The sequence below is a fragment of the Semicossyphus pulcher genome, unplaced genomic scaffold (genome assembly GCF_022749685.1).
Source record: "Semicossyphus pulcher isolate SPU_LCO1_2020_fin unplaced genomic scaffold, fSemPul1.0.p SCAF_29, whole genome shotgun sequence".
Classification (NCBI taxonomy): Eukaryota; Metazoa; Chordata; class Actinopteri; order Labriformes; family Labridae; genus Semicossyphus; species Semicossyphus pulcher.
The window spans coordinates 42,501-65,431 of NW_027211703.1; the positions used below are offsets into that span (position 1 = coordinate 42,501).

General features: G+C 45.9%; 3 protein-coding genes across 4 annotated transcripts in view; 1 reads left to right on the top strand and 2 right to left on the bottom strand.

The window, feature by feature from the left end:
* LOC138605256 (uncharacterized protein C10orf105-like) overlaps nt 1-956 on the bottom strand; it is a 3,340-nt gene extending 2,384 nt beyond the window's left edge. Inside the window, exons 1-2 of one of the 2 annotated variants that reach the window (XM_069677403.1) lie at nt 874-956; nt 272-349 (exon numbers count right to left, since the gene is read on the bottom strand). The gene's annotated coding sequence lies outside the window, so the exon portion shown is untranslated. The remainder of the gene's footprint in view (nt 1-271; nt 350-873) is intronic. The other variant, XM_069677404.1, reaches the window with a different exon arrangement.
* Nucleotides 1-22,931, top strand: part of cdh23 (cadherin-related 23) — a gene marked incomplete at its 5' end in the record, with an annotated part of 77,786 nt that overhangs the window by 39,328 nt on the left and 15,527 nt on the right. The window contains 10 exons of the mRNA XM_069677398.1: nt 3,761-3,821; nt 4,213-4,361; nt 4,486-4,621; nt 5,696-6,084; nt 6,262-6,363; nt 7,321-7,323; nt 7,458-7,607; nt 7,759-7,887; nt 8,101-8,229; nt 8,698-8,925. Coding sequence (XP_069533499.1) covers nt 3,761-3,821; nt 4,213-4,361; nt 4,486-4,621; nt 5,696-6,084; nt 6,262-6,363; nt 7,321-7,323; nt 7,458-7,607; nt 7,759-7,887; nt 8,101-8,229; nt 8,698-8,925 — 1,476 coding nt within the window. The remainder of the gene's footprint in view (nt 1-3,760; nt 3,822-4,212; nt 4,362-4,485; nt 4,622-5,695; nt 6,085-6,261; nt 6,364-7,320; nt 7,324-7,457; nt 7,608-7,758; nt 7,888-8,100; nt 8,230-8,697; nt 8,926-22,931) is intronic.
* vsir (V-set immunoregulatory receptor) lies at nt 10,157-22,905 on the bottom strand. The gene is made up of 7 exons (XM_069677399.1): nt 22,726-22,905; nt 16,036-16,452; nt 14,910-14,960; nt 14,722-14,829; nt 14,541-14,568; nt 14,085-14,260; nt 10,157-12,052 (listed from the first exon to the last, which is right to left on the bottom strand). Exons 1-7 carry the CDS (start codon nt 22,811-22,813, stop codon nt 12,015-12,017), a joined length of 906 nt encoding a protein of 301 aa, XP_069533500.1. The 5' UTR covers nt 22,814-22,905; the 3' UTR covers nt 10,157-12,014.

Sequence of the window (22,931 nt, forward strand, 5' to 3'; positions counted from 1 at the left end):
GTCTCCATGTTCTCCCTCAGACTGTGCAGAGACTGAAGCACATGTCAGCAGCTCACAGGAGGAAATGTGGATTTTAAGAGTTTCGTTTCAAAATAAGAGTCCCCAGCAGACAAAGAATAAGTTTTATAAAGTACATTAAAAAGTTTGTTAGCAGAACTTAAAGTTTGAAGAATGTTAAATTAATTTAACTTCAGGAGGATTAGTAATACACTTTGTCTTCAGGCTGAAGCTTCAGTTAGTTCACATTAAAACCTCATGAATTCATACTCACACTTTAAACTGCAGCTTCTTTACTTCCACTGAGTTCAGAGCTGATTCTTGGCTGCACACTTGTTTTCTGCTGAAACTGCTGCGTTCCCACAGACGCAGAGAGAGAGACAGAGGAGAGAACGTGGGGAGGGAGACAGGAACATGGAGGGAGAAGGGGGTAGAATAAGTGAAACAGCTTCATGAGTGAACGATCTGCCGGCTGGTTGAATCCCACAGAGACAGAGACAGTAAAACACAGACTGAGTGAGACTGTCTCAGAGATCACACGTCAAACATGTCCCTCTGTAACGTGCTGTTACACTGTGAACACCCCCTCATGTCCTCAGTGGTTCAGTCCTATTCATCAGTCTCCAGTCTGACCCCCCAGCCTCCTTTTCTCCTCCGCCCCTCCCCTCTCCTCCTCTTTCTCCTCTTCTCTCCACATCTCTTTATGAAGCTAATGAGACTGAAGCTGGGCCCCTCTTCAGCAGGGCGAGCGAGAGAGAAAAAGAGAGAGAGTGTGCGTGTGCGTGTGCGTGTGCGTGTGCGTGTGCGTGTGTGTGTGTGTGTGTGTGTGTGTGTGTGCGTGTGTGTGTGTGTGTGTGTAGTTCAGTCTGCACTCACCATAGACTGTATATAAGACGAGGACGTAGCCACGGTGATGTGACCCGTCTCTGAAGACCTGACTTCATCATCTTGGCTGTGTTGTTGTTTTCTGGAGTCAGACATGACCATATTTGGTCGAGAGGGACGGAGCTGGAAGAATGAAACAAATCTCCCAAAGGCTCCAACAGCACAAACACGGCCCAGAGGTTACGTTCAGTGAGTTAGCTGAGGGGACACCTAGCAGTAGAGGTCTTCACGGGTCCACAAGAAACTGAGGACCCGGGACGGGACTAGTTCTACAATTGTCGGTTCTGGGTCTGTTCAACATTATGTGTAATACCCGAGTGGACCAGGCCGTGATTAGAAAGTGTTCATGATTAAGATGCCGTGTGTGTCTGTGTGTGTATTTTAACTTCGCATGAGAACGTGCGGGAAATAAATTGGAAAAAAACAGAAGAAAGAGCAACAACGAGTTGAGTGACGTGTCACGTGACTGCAGGTTCAGAGAAAAGTTGAAGCTAAAGCCGGTAATGATGGATACCTTCCTCGCTGATGTGATAAAAAAAGCTAAAAGAAAATGAATATAAAGAGTTAAAACCTCGTTTATGTAAATTGTGGACAAAGACGAGAAGAAAGTAAGAGCAGTTACGTGTAACAAGTGTGTGTGGCTTCTTAACGAGCCGCGCGTTTGTCATCCGTCTGAATGACAGCAAGTGGACTTTAAATCTGAGATAACTGGTGGATTCATATCTCTGTTTTTATCAACACGACATGATACCAGAAAACATGGATGTGCTTTATGAGCTTTGTTTGTGGAGGATGGATGATGTGCACGGACAGGCTCAGGGGAGAAGGCTGCGTCACACAGGTAGGACAAAAAGGTTTGCTTTGACAGCTGACTGAAGGTAACTTGTTAATAGTAATCAGCGGTGAAGTCGGTGCTGATCGGGTCTGTTTCTCCCAGCTGGGGGTGGGTCCAACATCACTCAGTTCGGGCCCCAGCTTTCAAATAATAGACGGCTCGGTTCCAGGTCGCACAATTACTAGTCTCTTACGGTTCGGGCATGAAATTTTGCACCTGTGAAGACCTCTACCCCGCAGACAGCCAGCAACTCCCACCTGTCACTCAAAGAGGCCACGCCCCTAATGCTGCATCACTTTAAGCCTTAATATAATGTAAACAGGTGAGCTGTATAAAGATTCTCCCCGTACAGTTGTCATGAAGAGAGAAATGAGCTATAGAGACCCAAACTGTTTTTTGTACCAGGCTGTAAACATGTTTATTTCTGCTGTAAAGTTTAACATGGGGCTCTATGGGGACTGACTCACTGCTGGAGGCAGCCTCAAGTGGACACCAGAGGAACTGCAGGGTTTGGGACTTGGCTTCATTTCTCAGCCTGAAGAAACTTCCTGTGTAACATGAAGTTTCTGTGTTCGTCTCTGATTCAGGAGTCAGTTTGATTCAGCTGCTCCAACATTTCTCTGTGAATGCTGAGGAGACTAGAGGTTTGTGTCGGCTTTCTGCCTGCTGCTGGAGACGTTTTAGGCAGGTGTGACAAAATGCTGTAAACTAAGAATGCTTTCAGAAATGGAAGTGTTCATAGTTTCTTTCCATCAATGAACAAAATGCAGTGAATGAACAGAAGAGAAATCTAAATCAGATCAATATCTGGTGTGACCACCCTTTGCCTTCTAAACAGCATCAGTTCTTCTCGGTACACTTGCACACAGTTTCTGAAGGAACTCGGCTGGTAGGTTGTTCCAAACATGTTGGAGAACTAACCACAGATCTTCTGTGGATGTAGGCTTCCTCAGATCCTTCTGTCTCTTCATGTCATCCCAGACAGACTCCATGATGTTGAGATCAGGGCTCTGTGGGGGCCATACCATCACTTCAAGGACTTCTTGTTCTTCTTCACGCTGAAGATAGTTCTTAATGACATTGGCTGTATGTTTGGGGTTGTTGTCCTGCTGCAGAATACATGTGGGGCCAATCATACGCCTCCCTGATGGTATTGCATGATGGATAAGTATCTGCCTGTATTTCTCAGCATTGAGGACACCATTAATCCTGACCAAATCTCCGACTCCATTTGCAGAAATGCAGCCCCAAACTTGAAGGAACCTCCAGCATGCTTCACTGTGTTCTGCAGACACTCATTATCGTAGCGCTCTCCAGCCCTTCGGCGAACAAACTGCCTTCTGCTGCAGCCAAATATTTCACATTCTGACTCATCAGTCCAGAGCACCTGCTGCCATTTCTCTGCAGCCCAGTTCCTATGTGTTCGTGCATCGTTGAGTGGCTTGGCTTTGTTTCCATGTCGAAGGCTTTTTGGCTGCGGCTCTTCCATGAAGACCACTTGTGGCCAGTCTTCTCCGGACAGTAGATGGGTGTACCTGGGTCCCACTGGTTTCTGCCAGTTCTGAGCTGATGGCTCTGCTGGACATCTTCCCATTTGGAAGGGAAATAAGCTCGATGTGTTTTTCACCTGCTGCACTAAGTTTCCTCGGCCGACCACTGCGTCTACGATCCTCAACGTCGCCCGTTTCTTTGTGCTTCTTCCAAAGAGCTTGAACAGCACATCTTGAAACCCCAGTGTGCTTTGAAATCTTTGCCTGGGAGAGACCTTGCTGATGCAGAATAACTACCTTGTGTCTTGGTGCTGTGCTCAGTCTTGCCATGGTGTCTGACCTGTGACATGAAACTGTCTTCCACAGCCTCACCTTGGCAGCAGAGTTTGGCTGTTCCTCAGCCAGTTTTAAGCCTCCTACACAGCTGTTTCTGTTTCACTTAATGACTGTTTCAACCTACATGTGAAACTGATGATCATTAGCACCTGGTTGGTATAATTGGTTGATCATACACCTGACTATCAATCAATAAATCAAATGTGTTCCTCTGCAGGTTCAGGCTACAGATGCGGATCAGGGGGAGAACGGACGTGTTCTGTACAGGATCCTCAGCGGTGAGTTTGCTCTCAGATCGTCTTCACACATCGTGTCCTTAAAGATGAAATACAGTGAAATCACAGCTCACAGCAGATTCAGTCTCTACGTTTCTTTTCAAATCCAGTTGTTGAAAAAGATGTCAAAGAAAGTGTTTCATTATTTTACTGATTCAAGCTTCAGTGCCAACATCTGTCAGCGAGCAGGTGTGATGAGGCGTCTTGTTTCAGATCATCAAACCATCAGAGTGAAACAGACACTTCCTGTCACCGAGAAAACAACTATTATTAAAGTGTAACTAATTAAGCTTAATTAATAAAGTTAATCTGATGTTCTCACCTGATCAGATCATACCTGCAGGGAAATGATCCTAGAGTGTGTGTGTGTGTGTGTGTGTGTGTGTCCTTGCAGGAAACAGTAACAGCCTGTTCAGTATCGACCGTCGGTCCGGCCTGCTGACTCGAGGTGTCAGGTCTCTGGACAGAGAGAGCAGCAGCTCTCACGTGTTGGAGGTGGAGGCCTTTAACAGTGATGAAGGCAGCATGAGGAGCTCTGTGAGGGTGAGGGGGGGCTGTATCCATGCTAATCCATGTTTATCTTCACTCTGACTTGGTGTGAGCCCTTTCAAACACAGTAAACGTGTATACGATGTCTGATGTAGAGTGGTGATGTCTCACCCTGCAGGTGATCATATACGTGGACGATGCTAACGACGAGGTGCCCGTCTTCACTCAGCAGCAGTACAACCGTCTGGGCCTCAGAGAGACGGCCGGCATCGGCACGTCAGTGATCGTGGTGCGAGCCACCGACCCAGACAGTGGTGAGTCTGTCTCAGGGGAGGAAGAGGAGGAGCTCCATCTCAGAAGTCTTTGTTAGCTCTACGCTGTCAGGCTTTATCCTCACATCATCAAACACAGAGACACATTCAGCTGCTGCTGAGACCAATCGCCTGCAGGTCACTGATCCTTCCACCAGGGGGAGCCACTGTGCCCTGTTATATCACCGTGGTAAATGGGGAGGATAACACTCGGAGGAGCTGGTGTTTAAATCTGCACTTCTGCTGCTCCAGTCTCACTTCCTCTCCTCACTTCCTGTTTAAAGTGTGTCTGAGACACGATCACACATGGGGGGGGGGGTGACACACATTTCCAAAACATAACACAACAGAGACACGAGAGCAACAACACAGACGGGAGGAGGCTGTGTATAACTTCAGTTTAATCGTGTTACTAAGTTAGAAGTTAATCCTGTTTTTAAAGTCTATAAACTTTTTAAAGAACAGAAAGAAAAGTTGTTCTGGACTCAAACATGTCCCGACAGAATGACCTTTAAATAACATACAAACAATAAAACATACATGTATGTGTTTGATCTCTGCTGAGCCGCAACTCCAGAGATAAAGATTCACATCGATCGTTCAGAGGCCAGTAGCACTTTAAAACAGTTCAATAGATGTTTTAGTAAGAAGTAAGAAATCGACTCCATACTGTTCTTATAGATAAATCACGACTAGTTTACACGCTGACACGAAGAAAGTAGAGACACGACGTCATCAAATACCCTGAAATATAAACATCATAAAGATGATCTGCTCATTAAAGCTAAATAAGAGCAGCTCCTCATTTGTTCGGCCTGTAAGTTTTACATGCAGCTGTCCTCTGTAGAAGTTAACTCTCACTTCAGTTTAATGTGTTTGATTGTCATTAATGTTTCACAGATCTTTCTCCTCCCTTTAACAGTGTTTCATCACTGAGGAATCTCAGCGTACAAACTCAGCTGAATCTAACTGTCTGCAGGACACTCGTCTCTGTGTCTGAAGCTGCTCTACAGATCCTGGTCCTCCTGTCTGTCTGTGCACAGAGTCAGGTATCACTGAGTGTTTCTGCCTCCTCAGGTGATGGAGGAGCCGTCGCCTACGCCCTGGTGTCTGGATCAGACAGGAAGTTTGAGGTGGACGTGAGCACAGGCCTGGTGACCACGGTGGACTACCTGGACTACGAGACTAAGACGTCCTACCTGATGAACGTGTCAGCCACAGACCAGGCTCCGCCTTTCCACCGCGGCTTCTGCACCGTGTACGTGACCCTGCTGAATGAGCTGGACGAGGCTGTGGCCTTTTTCTCCGCCGGCTATGAGGCCTCGCTGCGAGAGAACATCGCCACCGGGACAGAGGTGGTCCAGGTCCAGGCCCAGTCGGCCGACAACCTGAACCAGCTGACGTACCGCTTCGACCCAGACACGTCCCCTGCCGCTCTGGCCCTGTTCAAAATCGACAGCGTCACGGTGAGGGGGAGGAGTCACCGATGACAACAGCAGAATGAGACCATGGCTTCTGTCATCCATCCCAGCATGTATACTGATGTGTGTTCTCTGTGTGTGTGTGTGTGTGTGTGTGTGTGTGTGTGTGTTCTCTGTGTATGTGTGTGTGTGTGTGTGTGTGTGTGTGTGTGTGTGTTTCAGGGCCGGATCACAGTGACAGGCCTGTTGGACAGGGAGAAGGGGGACACGTACACTCTGACTGTTGTAGCTGATGATGGAGGACCTAAAAAAGACTCCACTGTGGTACGCTTCACCCTGCATGATGTCATTATTCTGCATTATTATTATTACCTGCTCTGTGTGTCACAGTGTGTCACAGTGTGTCACATTGTGTGTTACAGTATGTTACAATGTGTGTAACAGTTTGTGTTGTAGTGTGTCGCATTGTGTCACTGTGTGTTACAGTGTGTGTTACAGTGTGTTACAGTGTGTCTCGCAGTTTGTCTCACAGTGTGTGTCACAGTGTGTTACAGTATGTGTTACAGTGTGTGTTACAGTGTGTTACAGTGTGTCTCGCAGTTTGTCTCACAGTTTGTCTCACAGTGTGTGTCACAGTGTGTTACAGTATGTGTTACAGTATGTGTTATAGTGTGTGTTACAGTGTGTTACAGTGTGTCTCACAGTTTGTCTCACAGTGTGTGTCACAGTGTGTTACAGTATGTGTTACAGTGTGTTACAGTGTGTCTCGCAGTTTGTCTCACAGTGTGTGTCACAGTGTGTTATAGTATGTGTTACAGTGTGTCACATTCTGTTACACTGTATGTTACAGTATGTTACAGTGTGTGTTTCAGTGTGTCTCGCTGTGCGTGTTACAGTGTGTCACAGTGTGTGTTACAGTATGTTACAGTGTGTGTTTCAATGTGTCACAGTGTGTGTTACAGTGTGTCTCGCTGTGCATGTTACAGTGTGTGACAGTGTGTGTTACAGTGTGTCACAGTGTGTGTTACAGTGTGTCTCGCTGTGCATGTTACAGTGTGTCACAGTGTGTGTTACAGTGTGTCTCGCTGTGCATGTTACAGTGTGTCACAGTGTGTGTTACAGTGTGTCTCGCTGTGCGTGTTACAGTGTGTGTCACAGTGGGTGTAACAGTATGTGTTACAGTGTGTGTCACAGCGTGTGTCACATTGTGTGGTGTGGGTTTTCTGTTGTGGAAACTTAACGGCTATCTCTTTTCTTCCTTGCCTCTGATTGGACGAGCAGAAGGTAAGACTGTTTAAAGGACACGTTCATATCTGCAGTAAGATCTGTTTTCATGGTGTGTTCAGGCACTCTTTAAGGTAGGCATTTTATACATATGATAACCTATGGATACAACATGTGATCTCACCTGTCCACAGGTATCCATCACCATCCTGGATGAGAACGACAACAGTCCAGAGTTCGACATCACTTCAGACACGTCGGTGGACATCACAGAAAACACAGCGATGGGGAAGAAAGTGGCCGTAGTGCTGGGGAGGGACCGAGACGCTGGATTAAACGGACTGGTGAGAGTAAAGAGGGTCTAAATAATCCCTGATTATAATTTAACAAGTTCAACAAACATTACATACATCACAGGAAACCGCATGACTGATCCTCACCTGAGTTATTATGTTAATATGTCTTAACACCTGTCCCCCTCTGGGTCTCTCTCAGGTGAACTTCACTCTGGTGGCAGGAAACATGGAGGATGTGTTTCAGATAAAAACAGTGAATCACACGTACGGAGAAGTTTACGTCAATGCTGCCCTGGACAGGGAGTCAGTGGACCGATACCTGCTGAAGGTATTTATCACACCTGTTACCTCAGAGATGCTTCAGATATCTGACAGTTAAAAATGAAACTTAGGTACAAAGTTTGTTCACTAACCGGAAAAACACAGGTTCAAGTGGAGCTCTTTATGTGGGCGGAGCCAAATGAAGGATGAATAAATAAATAATTATGTGTTGTTGATTGTAGGATTTATTTTTAACAGCAGCATGTGTGTGTGTTTACAGGTGCGTGCCATAGACAACGGCTCTCCCCCCCGACACACAGACCACGCCCTCACCATCAACATCCTGGACGTCAATGACAACGCGCCTGTGATTGAGAGCCAGAGAGGGTACAATGTCAGCATCAGCGAGGTGGGGGCGCCAGAGTTGTTATAGTTTTTATTTTATTTTTTCTGTTTGGTTTAGTTCGTTTTACTAAGTTCATAAGTAGTTTAAGTTTAGTTTTTATTTAGTTTTAGTTTTTGGTTTGCACATAAAGTATTGTCTTCTTTGGAGTTTCTGCGACATACGCTACGAAGCAGATTTTACCTGCAGCTCTATTTAGTTTTAGTTCGTGTTGTACTGTTCATTGTTGTTTTTATTTAAACTGTTATTTTTATTTTTATTTCAGTTAACAAAATACATTTTTCACTGCTAGTTTTTGTTTTTGTTAACTATAATAACCCTGCGGGCGCACACATCACGGGGGACGTAACGGACGTTTAACCTGATCAAACTTTATTATATATATGTATATTACTTATATTATATAAAGTAGAATATATGTAATATTAATAACATAATATACTGTATAAGTATCATATGTGTAATAATGTGCAGAATGTGGGGGGCGGGACGTCTGTCCTGCGTGTGATGGCCACAGACCGGGACATCGGTCCAAACGCCATGTTGTTCTACTACATCACGGCGGGCAACCAGGACCTGACCTTCAGGATGGACCGTGTAACCGGAGAGATGGTGACCCGGCCCGCCCCACCTGACCGAGAGCGGCAGCAGGAGTACAGACTGATTGTGACGGTGGAGGACGATGGCACACCACCTCTGTCGGTAAGAGCAGGTTAAACACAGATGAACCTGTGTGAAAGAGTTCTTCTTCAGTCTCTGATTACACAGTGAGGAGAGGCGATGAAGGAGCTGAAATATTATTTTAACCTCCCTCTTTTAGCTCTATAACTCAGCTCTCTGTGTGAAGGAGAGTAAATCTAACTACATACTATAATACTATGTACAACATACTACATACTGTATACTATGTACAACATACTACATACTGTATACTATGTACAATATACTACATACTATAATACTATGTACAACATACTACATACTATATACTATGTACAACATACTACATACTGTATACTATGTACAACATACTACATACTGTATACTATGTACAACATACTACATACTATAATACTATGTACAACATACTACATACTGTATACTATGTACAACATACTACATACTATAATACTATGTACAACATACTACATACTATATACTATGTACAACATACTACATACTGTATACTATGTACAACATACTACATACTGTATACTATGTACAACATACTACATACTATAATACTATGTACAACATACTACATACTGTATACTATGTACAACATACTACATACTGTATACTATGTACAACATACTACATACTATAATACTATGTACAACATACTACATACTGTATACTATGTACAACATACTACATACTATAATACTATGTACAACATACTACATACTATAATACTATGTACAACATACTACATACTACATACTATAATACTATGTACAACATACTACATACTATAATACTATGTACAACATACTACATACTATATACTACATACTACATACTTTGCATTGTGGTATACAGGAGGCGAGGTAGACTGGTCCGATGCATACTGGAGATTTTCTCCGAATCAGTGTCATCCACGTATTTTTGGCATACTGCACATTTTGCTTTTGTTCGCATACTGCACATTACATTTAGGCCATATCAGGACCTACTGCTAGGACAGTATGGCATTTCGAACACAGAAAACTGATCAGCTGCGAGCTGATCGACTGAACAGGAAACAGGAAACACTTTCATCTGTAAACAGGAAGCCATACTGCAAGTCTCCAAGACGAAGAAGCTGCTGTTAAGCAACGAGTTTAAAACGACTTTATGAGTTCTGCCCTGTTCCTCCCACACACACACACACATACACATGCAGACGCACACCCGCACACACACACACACACACACACGCATTGCTTTTGGGTTTAACAGCTCAGCTTTATTTTACAAGATACATACAGGAGAAATTCTTTTTACACGACAAAAACAGCATGAAAGTCTGAACATACACACACGCACACGTACGTACACGCACACTAACACACACATTAGACTTTGGTTTGCTCGAAGTATTTAAATCTTTAAACTCTGTCACACAGACTGCTACATCATTCTGAGAACATCAGGGTGAAGTTTCTCTCTGTCCACTTTCTATGATTTGGTTTCATTTCAATAATATTTTCTCATTAACATCACATTGCACAAGAAAAGGAATGAACTACTGTACACATCCTGACAATAAAATCAAATGAAGAGAAACACGAGAATAAAAAGGCTCGAACAGTGAGGATGTGATCAAATGTAGAAACATATGACATGAACACATTCAGGATCAAAGAGCACGTTTCAGCTGCTTCATCTTTTTAAGGCCTCAGAGGTGCTGCATGAGATTCAGGAAGGAGGAGGAGGAGGAGGAGGAGAAGGGGGAACGTTTCAGAGCAACACACAGACTGAGGTAGCAGAGGAGGAGCAGGAGGAGGAGCAGGAGGAACAGTGCAATGCCATATAAACGTATTACTGTGAACTTGTAGAAGAACATTCAGAGTCCAATCAACGTCTTTGTTCTGAAGCTTTAGACCTGTGGTTGCCAACCTGGGGTCTGGGCCCCCCTTAGGGGGCGCCAAAGATCGCTGGGGGTGCGCGAGGCTTTGTCTGCACTGAGACGTCAAGATTAGATGTGCACACGTTAAATAAAATCATGAAAGCGCTCTAACTTGATCTTTAAAAGTCTTTTCAACTATTAAAAAATATATTTTTTGGTCTTCTTTCAAATAAAGTAGCTGCTCTGTGGCCACACCTCTGAGAACTATCGGCTGACTGCTGTTAATTTGTGCAACAAATAAATTGGAATAAATCACTTTATTGTTTTTGGTGTCCGTGTGTGCGGGCCGGGGGGGCTCAGCCTTTCTTAGATATAAGCGGGGGGGCTCCAAGGAAACAAGGTTGGGAACCACTGACATCACTGAGCGACTCGTCCGTCATTGTCTGTGCTACGTGATCAATATTATCTATCTATCTATTTATCATTTATGTATCTGATTACTATTATTATTGGAGACTTCTGTAACAGAGCTGAAACCAGCTGCTGCTGACGGAGAGCGTCTCTGTCACACTAGAGAGCGTCTTCTCACACTATAAAACAGTAAAATACCCGCACACACAGGTGCACCTGGTTACTATGGTTACCAAATGACATCACAGGATTGTACGTTGGGATGATTGTTGTGCAGTTTTATAATCGGTCCATTTAAAAGGGAAGTGAAACCTTCAGGATCATCATGAGTTCACCCCCCCTACAAACCAGGGGGGAGGGAGGGACCGGGCGGGGTCACTGTGGTCTTTGGGTTAGATTTACAGATCGCCCCCTCCCCCCAAACCAAACCACACCTGCAGCTAAATGCACCTGAGTCTGTGAGGTGTGAAAGCAACCTGAGAGTCCACACACCGGCAGGCCCCCCGACCCCCCTCCCTCATCACTGTGGGGTTCTCTAAAGCAGCCTCCACACACACACACACACACACACACTTAGGTGCTCACAGGCAGAAGCTGCTCTCAGCCTCCAGCTGTCGTTGCAGGTGGGAATAGTTCTAGAGTAAAAACATGTCTGAGTCCTCCCATGGTCCTGGAGACGTTGATGATGTTCAGACGACGTTCAGACAACGTCCAGGCGGTAGGAGCACTCTGCAGAGTGAAACAGCTGATAGAGGAAACGTGGCTGTGCAGGCAGAGAGGAGCGGCTGATTCAGGATCAGCAGTCGGAGCGCTGACGAGGTTTGACCCTTTAAACCTGTAGGAGGTCGGGAGACTCCAGGATGGTGTCTGCAGAAGAGAACATGGTGTCAGTCAGAGACATCGGAGTGAGTCATCTGTGTGTGAACCTGCACAGATTCATGTTTCATGTGTGTGAGCTGATGCAGGGGCATGACTCTGGGCCAGTAACTTTCCAAACTCACTGGCCCTGAGAGAATTTGTTATTTCGGAATTTTTCAACGTAAAATTCATTTTCTCCTTATGTAAGGGCTCTTATCACTGAATGTGTGTTCAGTCAATTGTGGAACTATTTTAAACTTATAAAAATAGACCATAATAAGCATATGGATATAAAAAGGCTTCCTTTAACACTCTTGGTTCAGCAACTCTGACACCTGCATGAATAAGTAGTAACAGCTGCAGTTGCGTTACTTATAAGCTGTACAAACCATTTCTGAAGCTGTTCAATGTTTTATGTTTAATTAGCGTGATCAGCCCGTGAGAGTAACTTTTTGAAACGAAATCGTACCTACTCCTACTTCCTGTAGCCTTTAAACAGTCCGCACCACGTCCGCTCCGTGAACGGTCTGTTTATGTAGCCACAGCGCTAACGTGCACCGGGACGAGCTGCAGCTGATAACGGGAATACACACACTTGCCGCCTCACGTAACGGCCCGTCTGAAAAACGAAAGCGTGTGTGTTTATACTAGTCCGCGGTAGCTTGCTAACATCAGTTAGCGTGTTCTAGAATGACAGCTGCTCTGTCACAAGTGCAGCGAGTATCGTGTAACGTGTTGTTGACAGCAGTCGCCATTCTGCGTCTGTAAGTAGTCCCGTCCATCGGGACTGTGAATCTCAAGAGGGCTAATATTGTTTACACTGTGGGCTTGTGGGTCTTACTGGCACACCGGGCCAGTTAAATGCTTAATCTATTGGCCTGGGGGTGAAAAACATACCGTCGGGCCACCGGGCCAGTGCTTACGTCAAGCCCTGTGATGTGTGGTAACTGAGACACGTTTCACACAGCAGCATTCTGTTCCAAACCTGCTCCTCTACAGTTCAGTTCACAGAGAGGGATGGACTTCTTATAATCACTGGAAACATGATAAAAGGGAACAAAGAGGCCTGAAGTCTGAGTTACAACATGTTGAAAATAAAGAGGAACTGCTGGTTAAATTACGCTCAGTTTGACGTCAGTGGGACATAAACACGAAGAAGAAAGCTGAGTGTGTCTTTATTGACGTAACACACGGCTTCAAACCAGGCTGAGAGTCTGAGGAAGGAAACGAGATCTGAGCGGAAAAATCCACCATGAGAAACAAAGAACGGTTTGAGGGGAGAAAACAAAGACCTGAGATGAAGTCAGAAGGTTCCACCCGTCAATGTCAGAAGATCTTTCCCTGACAGTGAGATTAAGTCTATCAGAGGTGTGTGAGGGGGAAGTTCAGTGTTCCTCCTGTTCATCACTTCAATCCAACTCAACCAGCTGTTAGACATGTTTCTGTCCTCCGCCTCCTCATAGGAAGTTTATCTTCGGTTCACTGTGTCCCCACTCTGACTCAACACTTACAAACACCTATTTCATGATCATGAGGCACAGGTACAGGGAATCAGGTGTTAGCAATCAGCCTGTGTAAACAGGGCCTGACCCTCCACCTGATAAACTGCTCACTCATTAATAACCTGAGCCTGGAAGTGAACTCTGACAAGTAGATGAGTCAAAAGAGGAACAGAAAGGTGTAGATAGTTCTGCTCTGAGGGATTTATGGCCCATCTATAGTGCGCAAACTAAAGTGCGCAGACTAAAGTGCACAGACTAAAGTGAGCAGACGAGTGTCAGCTCTCATTCCCTTTAAGAACCAGGTGCACCTTCACCTTCAGGCCAACATACTGCTGTTAAAGTCAGAGAGACGTAGGCGGTTCACCTTCATGGTCGTATTGTGCTGCTGGATCACACGGCCGTGTTCTCTAACACGTGTGTAACAGACACCAGACATTCTGTGTTAATATCTGTGAGCAGGATTGTTGGGGGCACTGGTGATTATGTTTGAGGCACCTTAGTAAGGTGTGTGTCTGTGTGTTTGTGTGTGTGTGTCCCACCTTCAATGGGGAAGAAGACGTCCCCGTGTGCAGGAGGGGAGAGGGGAGTTCCGGGTTCAGACAGCAGGTGGCGTCCCGTCTCTGAGGACTGTCTGGTCATGATCTGAGACACGGTGCGGGTCTTCACCTGAGGGGACTCCCCAAAAAACACAGGGTTCTCATGGCCCAGGGCCTCGCTGACACACACACACAGACACACACACACACAAACACACACACAGAAAAGGAGAAGTGTGAGTAATCCTGCTGCTGTGACCAAATTCACTGTTTCTACTGTTGCTCAACTTTGAACAGCTTCATGTTTTTCTTTTACTGTGTTCAAGCATTAAAACTGAATATGAGCACATGAGGTACTGATGGGTGAATGAACAGAGAGTGTGTGTGTGTGTTGTCAGTAGATTCAGCAGAATATGAACAGTGGTGTTATTGTGAAGCAGCTGTCTGTGGGAAACTCACCTGTCCATCCTCACCAGCTCCTGAGCACCTGGGAGGAAACAGGAAACAGGAAGTGAACCATTGTGAGCAGATTGAACACAGCAGAGTGTGAATGTGTGAGATGAAGTTAAGCCTCCTCTCTGACAGGAAACAAACAGTGTGCAGGTGTGTGTGTGTGTGTGTGTGTGTCAGCCACACATACGTCTGCTGGCGCGTGTGTTTCTCTGTTTGTACACCAGCAGCAGAATCAGAGGCAGCGACAGCAGTGCGATGATGCAGGCGACGACGGCCACGATCACGGGCACCAGGCCTGAGGAGGAAACACAGAGGGTTAGAGAGAGTAAGTGTCTGCTCTGTGATTGGCTGAGAGGTCTGAATCAGGTGACACACCTCCAGTCGGGGTGCCGTCCCACACAGTGCAGTCCTGAGATCCGTTCCTCCCTGCAGGCAGAGAACACAGGCTGCATAATCATGTCGTGGATATCACAATGTTACATGCAACAGGTGCTCTTTACCTGAATTACTGTCTGTCAGCACCTGTCTGTCAGCGCCTGTCTGTCAGCCTCTGTCTGTTAGCACCTGTCTGTCAGCGCCTGTCTGTCAACCTCTGTCTGTTAGCACCTCTCTGTCAGCACCTGTCTGTTAGCACCTGTCTGTCAGCGCATGTCTGTTAGCACCTGTCTGTCAGCGCCTGTCTGTTAGCACCTGTCTGTCAGCACCTGTCTGTCAGCACCTGTCTGTCAGCGCCTGTCTGTCAACCTCTGTCTGTTAGCACCTCTCTGTCAGCACCTGTCTGTCAGCACCTGTCTGTCAGCACCTGTCTGTTAGCACCTGTCTGTCAGCCTCTGTCTGTTAGCACCTGTTGTTAGCACCTGTCTGTCAGCCTCTGTCTGTTAGCACCTCTCTGTCAGCACCTGTCTGTCAGCACCTGTCTGTCAGCACCTGTCTGTTAGCACCTGTCTGTCAGCCTCTGTCTGTCAGCACCTGTCTGTCAGCACCTGTCTGTTAGCACCTGTCTGTCAGCCTCTGTCTGTTAGCACCTGTTGTTAGCACCTGTCTGTCAGCCTCTGTCTGTTAGCACCTGTCTGTCAGCCTCTGTCTGTTAGCACCTGTTGTTAGCACCTGTCTGTCAGCCTCTGTCTGTTAGCACCTGTCTGTCAGCACCTGTCTATCAGCACCTGTTTGTTAGCACCTGTTGTTAGCACCTGTCTGTTAGCACCTGTCTGTCAGCACCTGTCTGTTAGCACCTGTCTGTTAGCGAGTTAGCATGGAGGCTCTGCCACATTGAGTCACATCATAGACCTCTGAGTGTGGAGCAGGAGAGTCTGCACTGATGCTGACTTACTGAGCATGTGCAGTGCTGTGTTGTGCTGGGGGGGGGTCCAGTTTAAGGTCTAAGTGGACTCCCCCTGTGAGTATCCCACCCTTACTTAAACACATGTACACCTGATATCTTGACTACAGTAGCATGATAATATTGTACAGGTGAGCCTCAGGTGACAACCCCCCTCCTTACGTGGGGACACCAGCAGGACCATGTGGCTGTGAGGCTCCTGTACGATGGTTCCGTGTCTGTGCTCCACCTGCACGTCCAGCACCATACAGCAGTATCGACCCTGGTCTGCGTGCGTCACGTTCTGCAGAACCATCCAGAAGTTCTGGTCTGTCGAGCCAAAGTGCAGCCCCAGCGGCAGGCTGTGGTTGCCATGGGAACGACCCCCGATGACAGTGTGGCGTGGCCCCTCCCTCCCTGAGCAGTGCTGGTCGGTGTGGGGGGTGAAGCGCCAGGTCGTTCTCAGGACGTCTGTGGAGTGTAAAGCTGCTCCTTTCTGTGCACACACCAGCTTAGCTGTCGCACCTGCAGGACAGGAGTAGTACAGGTGGGGGGCGGAGACACTCAGTGTGGAGGCGGGGTGGGAAGTTTCACCTCCAGCTGGAGAGAGAAAAAGACGAGAAGAATGAAAGTCACACCAAAACTAATCTCTATTCACAGATTCTACATCATAAAATAGTCTACATAGAATCTGTACGCAGGTGTTCTGGTTTCCGTTTGAACTACGCTTGTAGTCCGAGTAATATTGACCAATCACGTATCAGCAGGCTGCAGCGTATGCAGGAAAAACAGTCCGTGAGGAGAGCAAACGCAGGCGGAGCGTAATGTGTTGTAATGACATCCCAGCTCCCATCAGCGTGATCTGACAATGATTATTATTAATCTCTATTATTAATCTCTATAAACAGACACCTGCATGCTAACAGCTAACGGCTAACAATCTGTTCTGGATCTAAAATTTAACTTGAGATGAATTCCCTGACGCTGTGTCACAAAAGACATTCAGATTTCCTGACTTCCTCGAAAGCATCAGATCGATCCAAAATCCTTTCAACAAACAAGCATTTTAAAAGTTTTCTTCACCTCTCGAGGACAGACCTGACACCTTCTTACAAATCTGTATCATGATGTTGAAATTTGGGCAAAGGTAAGAGCCGTTAATAACAAGTGAATCACAAGAGAACGTTTTCTCTTTCTGTAATAACGCAGCACGCGGAAAAGGAAGTCTTGTCGGGAAGTAATTTATCGCTGACCGCCCGGCACGTTCACCGGTGATGCCAGCGACTATATCGTCTCATAGCTGATGGGATCCGAGATTGCACCAAAACCAACCAGAGTCACAGCTTTCAGACAGTCCTTCCTCCAGATAACAGCTAACCAAAGCTAATCACAGCTAACCAAAGCTAATCACAGCTAACCAAAGCTAACCCCAGCTAATCAAAGCTAACCAGTAGGGCTGTACAATTAACCATTTTAAAATCGCGATCTCGAGTTATAGTCCTACGCAAACTCATTTCTAAATGACCATTCTGCCACATTTTCATTCAGGACATTAGCTGCATCAAAACAAGCGCTTCCCTTTTCTCCCTCAACAAACGACAACGTGACGTTACACCACGTGATGCAGAGCAGCAATAACTGGCAAAAACGAACCCATATGAGAGCGAGTCTGAGACACCGGTGAATGACAGTGTGAGAAAAGTTTAGTGAGGAAACCTTACATTTCCTTACTTTCCTCACTGAGTACGAATAAAACGACAACGAATCCAGAAGAAAACCCTGCTGATGGTGTGAACAAGATGAGGAATCTGACCAACCAATATGATCCGTTTTTTGGCCAATAGAAAGATGTGGCTCCGCACTTTCTTGTTTTTGTCTTGTTTGGAGTAGCCTACTTTTATCTGTCTCGATTCCCGTCTCGAGGCCAGCTGGGGCTCTATTGTTTACACCAGGGATCAGCTGATGGGACTCCGACAGCGGCATGGCCGGCGACAGACATGAAATCCCCTCGGAGCTAAGGAGGAAGAGGGATGCGGAAGAGGAAATACCGACCATATTGTTATGGGAAACGTAAGATCACTGGTTAATAAGACGGACGAGCTAACATCACAAGGAGCGAGAGTGTTACCATGCATGATTACATATTTATCTCATTTAAATGTCTCAATTTATCCCGGGCATTGGTGGTGGTTTTCATTACTAATTTTAACTGACAACATGTCAAAGTAACCGCTTACTTTTTATGAAGCTTTATTCTGTAAATGTCTTATTGTACTATTGTTATTATGTTAGGCACTGTCTCTCTGCATTTAACACTTTATATATTTCACTTTTATCTGAGTTATGTTGTATTTCTTGTTTTTGTAACTTTGAAGCAAACAGGGACAAGCTTTGTTTCAGGAGTAATAAAGTTCTATTCTACTGTTTTCATGTTCAGTTTCAGATTCATGAAGCGTTTACACTTAAGCATTTCAAACAGGAGCATTCCCGTTCTGCTGTCCAAAGCTGATGTCCAAAGCTTTGTGACATCACAAAGTGCAGCGTGTAGAAAAAACTGGAAACCTGCCGTTCACAGCAGCCTGCAGACTGAGCTGAGAAACTTGGGGATTACTCCAACATACTTTCACCTACAGATTTGAAACTTCACCAACGTTTAGTCTGAACATCCAACACTGTAACATTATGTGTGTGTGTGTGTGTGTGTGTGTGTGTGTTAAAATGTGAAACAGCATAATACCCCCTCTTTAAAGATGAAGGCTTTTGTTCTGGGTGTCTGCACATACAGGGTCTGTGCAGGAAACAGGAAGTGCCCAAGATGGAACATAAATGACAAAGAAACACCAGAGGAAACAAACCGGTCAGACTTAGATTAAAATATTAAAGTCACATGTTTGCTCCTCGTTATGGAAGAAGTTTTTTTTCTCACACAGAAACTTCGGAAAACATAAAACCAGAACACACACACACACACACACACACACACACACACACACACACACACACACACACACACACACACACACACACACACACAAACCCTGATATCATACGATCACATAATCAAACAGTTGGATCTATGAGATGAAGTAATAGCACACCTGATGCTTCCTGGTTTTGTGAACGTTGTGTTTCCTGCTCTGTGTGTGTGTGTGTGTGTGTGGTTACTGATTCATATACAGTTCATATAGTCTGCAGGGTAGAACAGATACAGTAACCTCCTGTGTGAGTAAGAGCCTCTCAGACAGCTGCAGAGGATAAAGAGTGACACAGCTCATGAGGCGTCTCTGCAGCCGTCAGACTAAGAACACACACAGACATGACACTGATGCTCTGCTGCTGTGTGTCGTCACACAGTGATTGTAGAGAAATAATATAAATGTAACTTCTTCTGATGCTCACATATATTGATGAGTGTTCAGGAAACCAAACAGACAGCTGGAGTTCTTCTGATGTTGCTAAAGCATCTCTCACAGTCTGCTGCTGTAACCACTTCCTGTTCTGACTTCTGCAGAGAAAACACCAACACACCAACTCTCTCATGATTCTACATCTGAAAAACACACGTTTCCTCTGGCTCAGCAGTCTGAACACTGTCGAACACACACACACACACACACAAAGCAGCCCCAGTGAAGCATCCACCCACACTGACTCCATGTTGATAACCCTGATGTGTAGAGGAGCTGTGCAGGGAGAGAGAGGACTCATGCAGGTGAAACAAACATCAGACCTCCTGCAGAGCTGAAAGGTTTTTACCCTGATCAGTTATCCCTGATCAGAAACATCCTTCAGTCACACACTGAGCTTCTGTAGGAGGAATTACCCCAGTTTGTCCCTTCAGGGTAGAAAACAGTCTTTGGAGCACAGTGAGGTGCTCTGTATGCTGCTGCTCAGTCTGTGCGTGTCTGCAGACTGTTCTATAGAAATCTGTGCAGCTTCCTCACAGAACACAAAAACAGAACATTCACTTCCTGTTTCCCTCTGATCAAGGAAAGAATTTAATTATTTACATGGTGCAGAGAATATTTCTCTTGTTAGTGTGATTGTTCAGGAACATGTTTGTGTCGTTGCTCTTGTGCTGAGATGAACTGGATGTTGTGCCACTGTTTTATTTGACTGCTTGTGTTTCTGCTGCTCTCAGGGCCATGTCACTGTTTAACATGAGATTTTATGTGTGTGTGTGTGTGTGTGTGTGTGTGTGTGTGTGTGTGTGTGTGTGTGTGTGTGTGTGTGGAGGGTTTGAGGAGTGGACTTCCTTCCTGAGTTGTCGGGCACACTGACACTCCTCAGTCTGAATCTGAGCTGTGCCAGCCGCTGCTTCATGTCTCTTTATGGGCTCAGACTTTTACCCACAAACCATCAGTGATGATGTCACTGCAGGTATCCTCCACCTGCAGTGAAATTCGTGCTGCTACAGATCAGGTTGGATAAAGTTTAAACCCACAGAGAGCAGCAGCTGACTCACTGAGGCGGGGGGCAGCATGTCTTCACACTTTAACATAAAAGTGAAGCCATGTTTAAAGGTGTGCAAGGAAGTAAAGTGTCATTGTGCGTACGTGCGTGTGTGTGCGTGCGTGCGTGTGTGTGTGTGCGTGCGAGGAACAGCAATAGGAAGGGAGGGGGCTGATTATAGTGAAACTGTGTCCTCTGGTTGTTCCTGTCTCTGTGGGGACAATAAGAGGGGAAGTCCTGCTCTCCTGTTTCACACCCGCCCTGCTTTGCTCCTCCTTCTGCCTTCTTCTTCTGCTCCTTTCCCTTATGCTACTCCTTCCTCTACTGTGTGTGTGTGTGTGTGTGTGTGTGTGTGTGTGTGTGTGTGTTCACAGTCAACTCCATCTGATCCGTGCTAATCAGATACAATCAGACTGCCGGTTGTGCTTCATATCAGGAGCTGTTTCTCTCGCTGTAACATCTGTGTTTGGCTCCATCGTGGATTCAAGTTTCCTCCTCTGATCTCTGATCCTGACGGCCCCTCAGACCCCCTCAGGGCCCCTCAGGGCCCCTCAGACCCCCTCAGGGCCCCTCAGGGCCACTGACAGGCCTCCTTTGTTTCAGCCTGATGCCACCTGTTAGAGTCTGACAGTCAGATGCAGCAGAGACTGACCGTCTGTTACACACCTTTGATAAAAGGGGTTCTTATATCACTGTATCACACACACACACACACACACTCCACCTTTTCACATGTCCTGTAATGATAATGATATCAGACCCATCACAGGGTGTTAATGAAACCAGCAGGAGGATCCAGATTCACGCCCACAGACACACACTTCAGTTTCAGTTGAAGCCTCAAACACACACACACACACACACACACACACACACACACAGATTAACAGGAAGTGTTGAAAGGTGTTACTGTAGTCAGAACAGGAAGTGTTAGTGGGTCGCTGCTGCATGTTCCAGACTGATGAAGAAGAAGTCGGATGTTCTCGCAGGTCTCTTCCTCTTCGTGTTCTTTACACACATACAGCTGTGTAACGTCGGCTCTCTACACGTTTGTGTAACAACATCATGTCTTCATCTTCCTGCTCTAACGTCCTGTTGAAACATTACACGGCTTCTTGTTCTTTAGAAACTCTGACATGAAACAGACGATGAGTTCCCTCTTTATGTTCCTCCTGTGTTACACAAACACTCTGAACTCATCTGTTACACTCAACCATCATAACTACACACCTACGTGTGTGCGTGTGTGTGTGTGTGTGTGTGTGTGTGTGTGTGTGTGTGTGATGTATATCTTAGTTTGTAACACAATAAACACATGACGCTGCTTTGTTTGTTTCTGTATCACAGTGAAGGCTGAAAAAACTGTCCCTGACCTGCTCAGACACACACACACACACACACACACTCTGACTGCGCTCAGCTGCTGTCACTGAGGTAATCAGTACACCCTGATAATGACTTATTATTGATGACTGAGGATCAATGCACCACACAGCTCTCTACTCCTCCTGTTGTAGAGAGGAGGAGAGAGGAGGAGAGAGGAGGAGATGTGTCTTTGTCCGGAGCTCAGGTGAAGGTGCAGTGAGAGGCAGAGCAGCTGATGATCTGTGAGTTTAAAGGCACAAACAGCTGTTTTCATGGAAACAGGAAGGAAGCTTCTAAACGGTGGGGGGGAGTGAAGCATTGTGGGAGTTTTATTGGAGCCTGAGAGTGTAACAGGCCTGCAGGAACACTTAGCTACATTAAACAATGAGGTTATACTAAACTTTAATGAACTTTTCCTTCAGGCGTTCAAACGTGTTCTGAACGGAATCAGGATTAACTTCCGGATGTTTCAGAATAAAAGCTCAGTAAACATCCGGCCGCATTTTAAGGATTTATCGTGAGATCAGAGTCACGCCTGAAGCTGATCCCCTCTGTGAGTTACTTCAGAGTCGCACTGACCAAACCCCGATCAACTCCAACATGTTAAACCTCTCTGATGTTCACATTTAGACTCTTTGCTGTGGGAGGAGCCTCACAGCCTCACAGCAGATGTTCTGTCTCACTGACACCGAGTGCCGTCAGACATGATGAGTGTGAGCTGTGAATAGAGGACCGAGCAGAGAGGTTCCGCTCAGTCTGTAGGTCCAATGAGTATAACGGGGGTGACGTCAGGAGCGTGGTTCACCTGATTCACGTGGACGCACAGAGTGAGCAGGTATTTAAAGCTTCAGAGAGAGTCTGAGTTCTTACAGGAAGTTAGTGAGCTGATCAAAGTGAACACAGATCACGTCATTGTGTTTAAACCGTCGATGAGCTGAAGATAAAATAACGCTCTCATTCATGTGTTCATCTGTTTGTCAATAAAACACATTCCACATGCAGCCGCACGCGCACAGTCAACAGTTAAACAGCTGTAACAGGAAGAGCCATTCTTACCTCCAGCTGAGAACAACAGAACCGAGCTGAACCAGAACAAGGAGCTCTTTCCCCTCCGTGCTGTCTGACAGGCTGATCCCCGCTCCATGCTCTCTCTGCAGGAAGGTCCACTTTACACTTTAAATCCAAACAGTCAGCAACGTCACGTCTCTGCGTCTCACACTGACGAGACTCATCTGACCTGAGAGCGCCAACACAGCCAGACA

Bases quoted from the DNA above. Each gene is read 5' to 3' on its own strand.
- vsir (XM_069677399.1), bottom strand. From the start codon at position 22,813: ATGGAGCGGGGATCAGCCTGTCAGACAGCACGGAGGGGAAAGAGCTCC. The intron at 16,453-22,725 runs GTAAGAATGGCT...TTCTCTCTCCAG, and splicing joins TCTGTTGTTCTCAGCTGGAG to CTGGAGGTGAAACTTCCCAC. The intron at 12,053-14,084 runs GTGGGACACACA...TCTCTTCTGCAG, and splicing joins CGTCTTCTTCCCCATTGAAG to ACACCATCCTGGAGTCTCCC.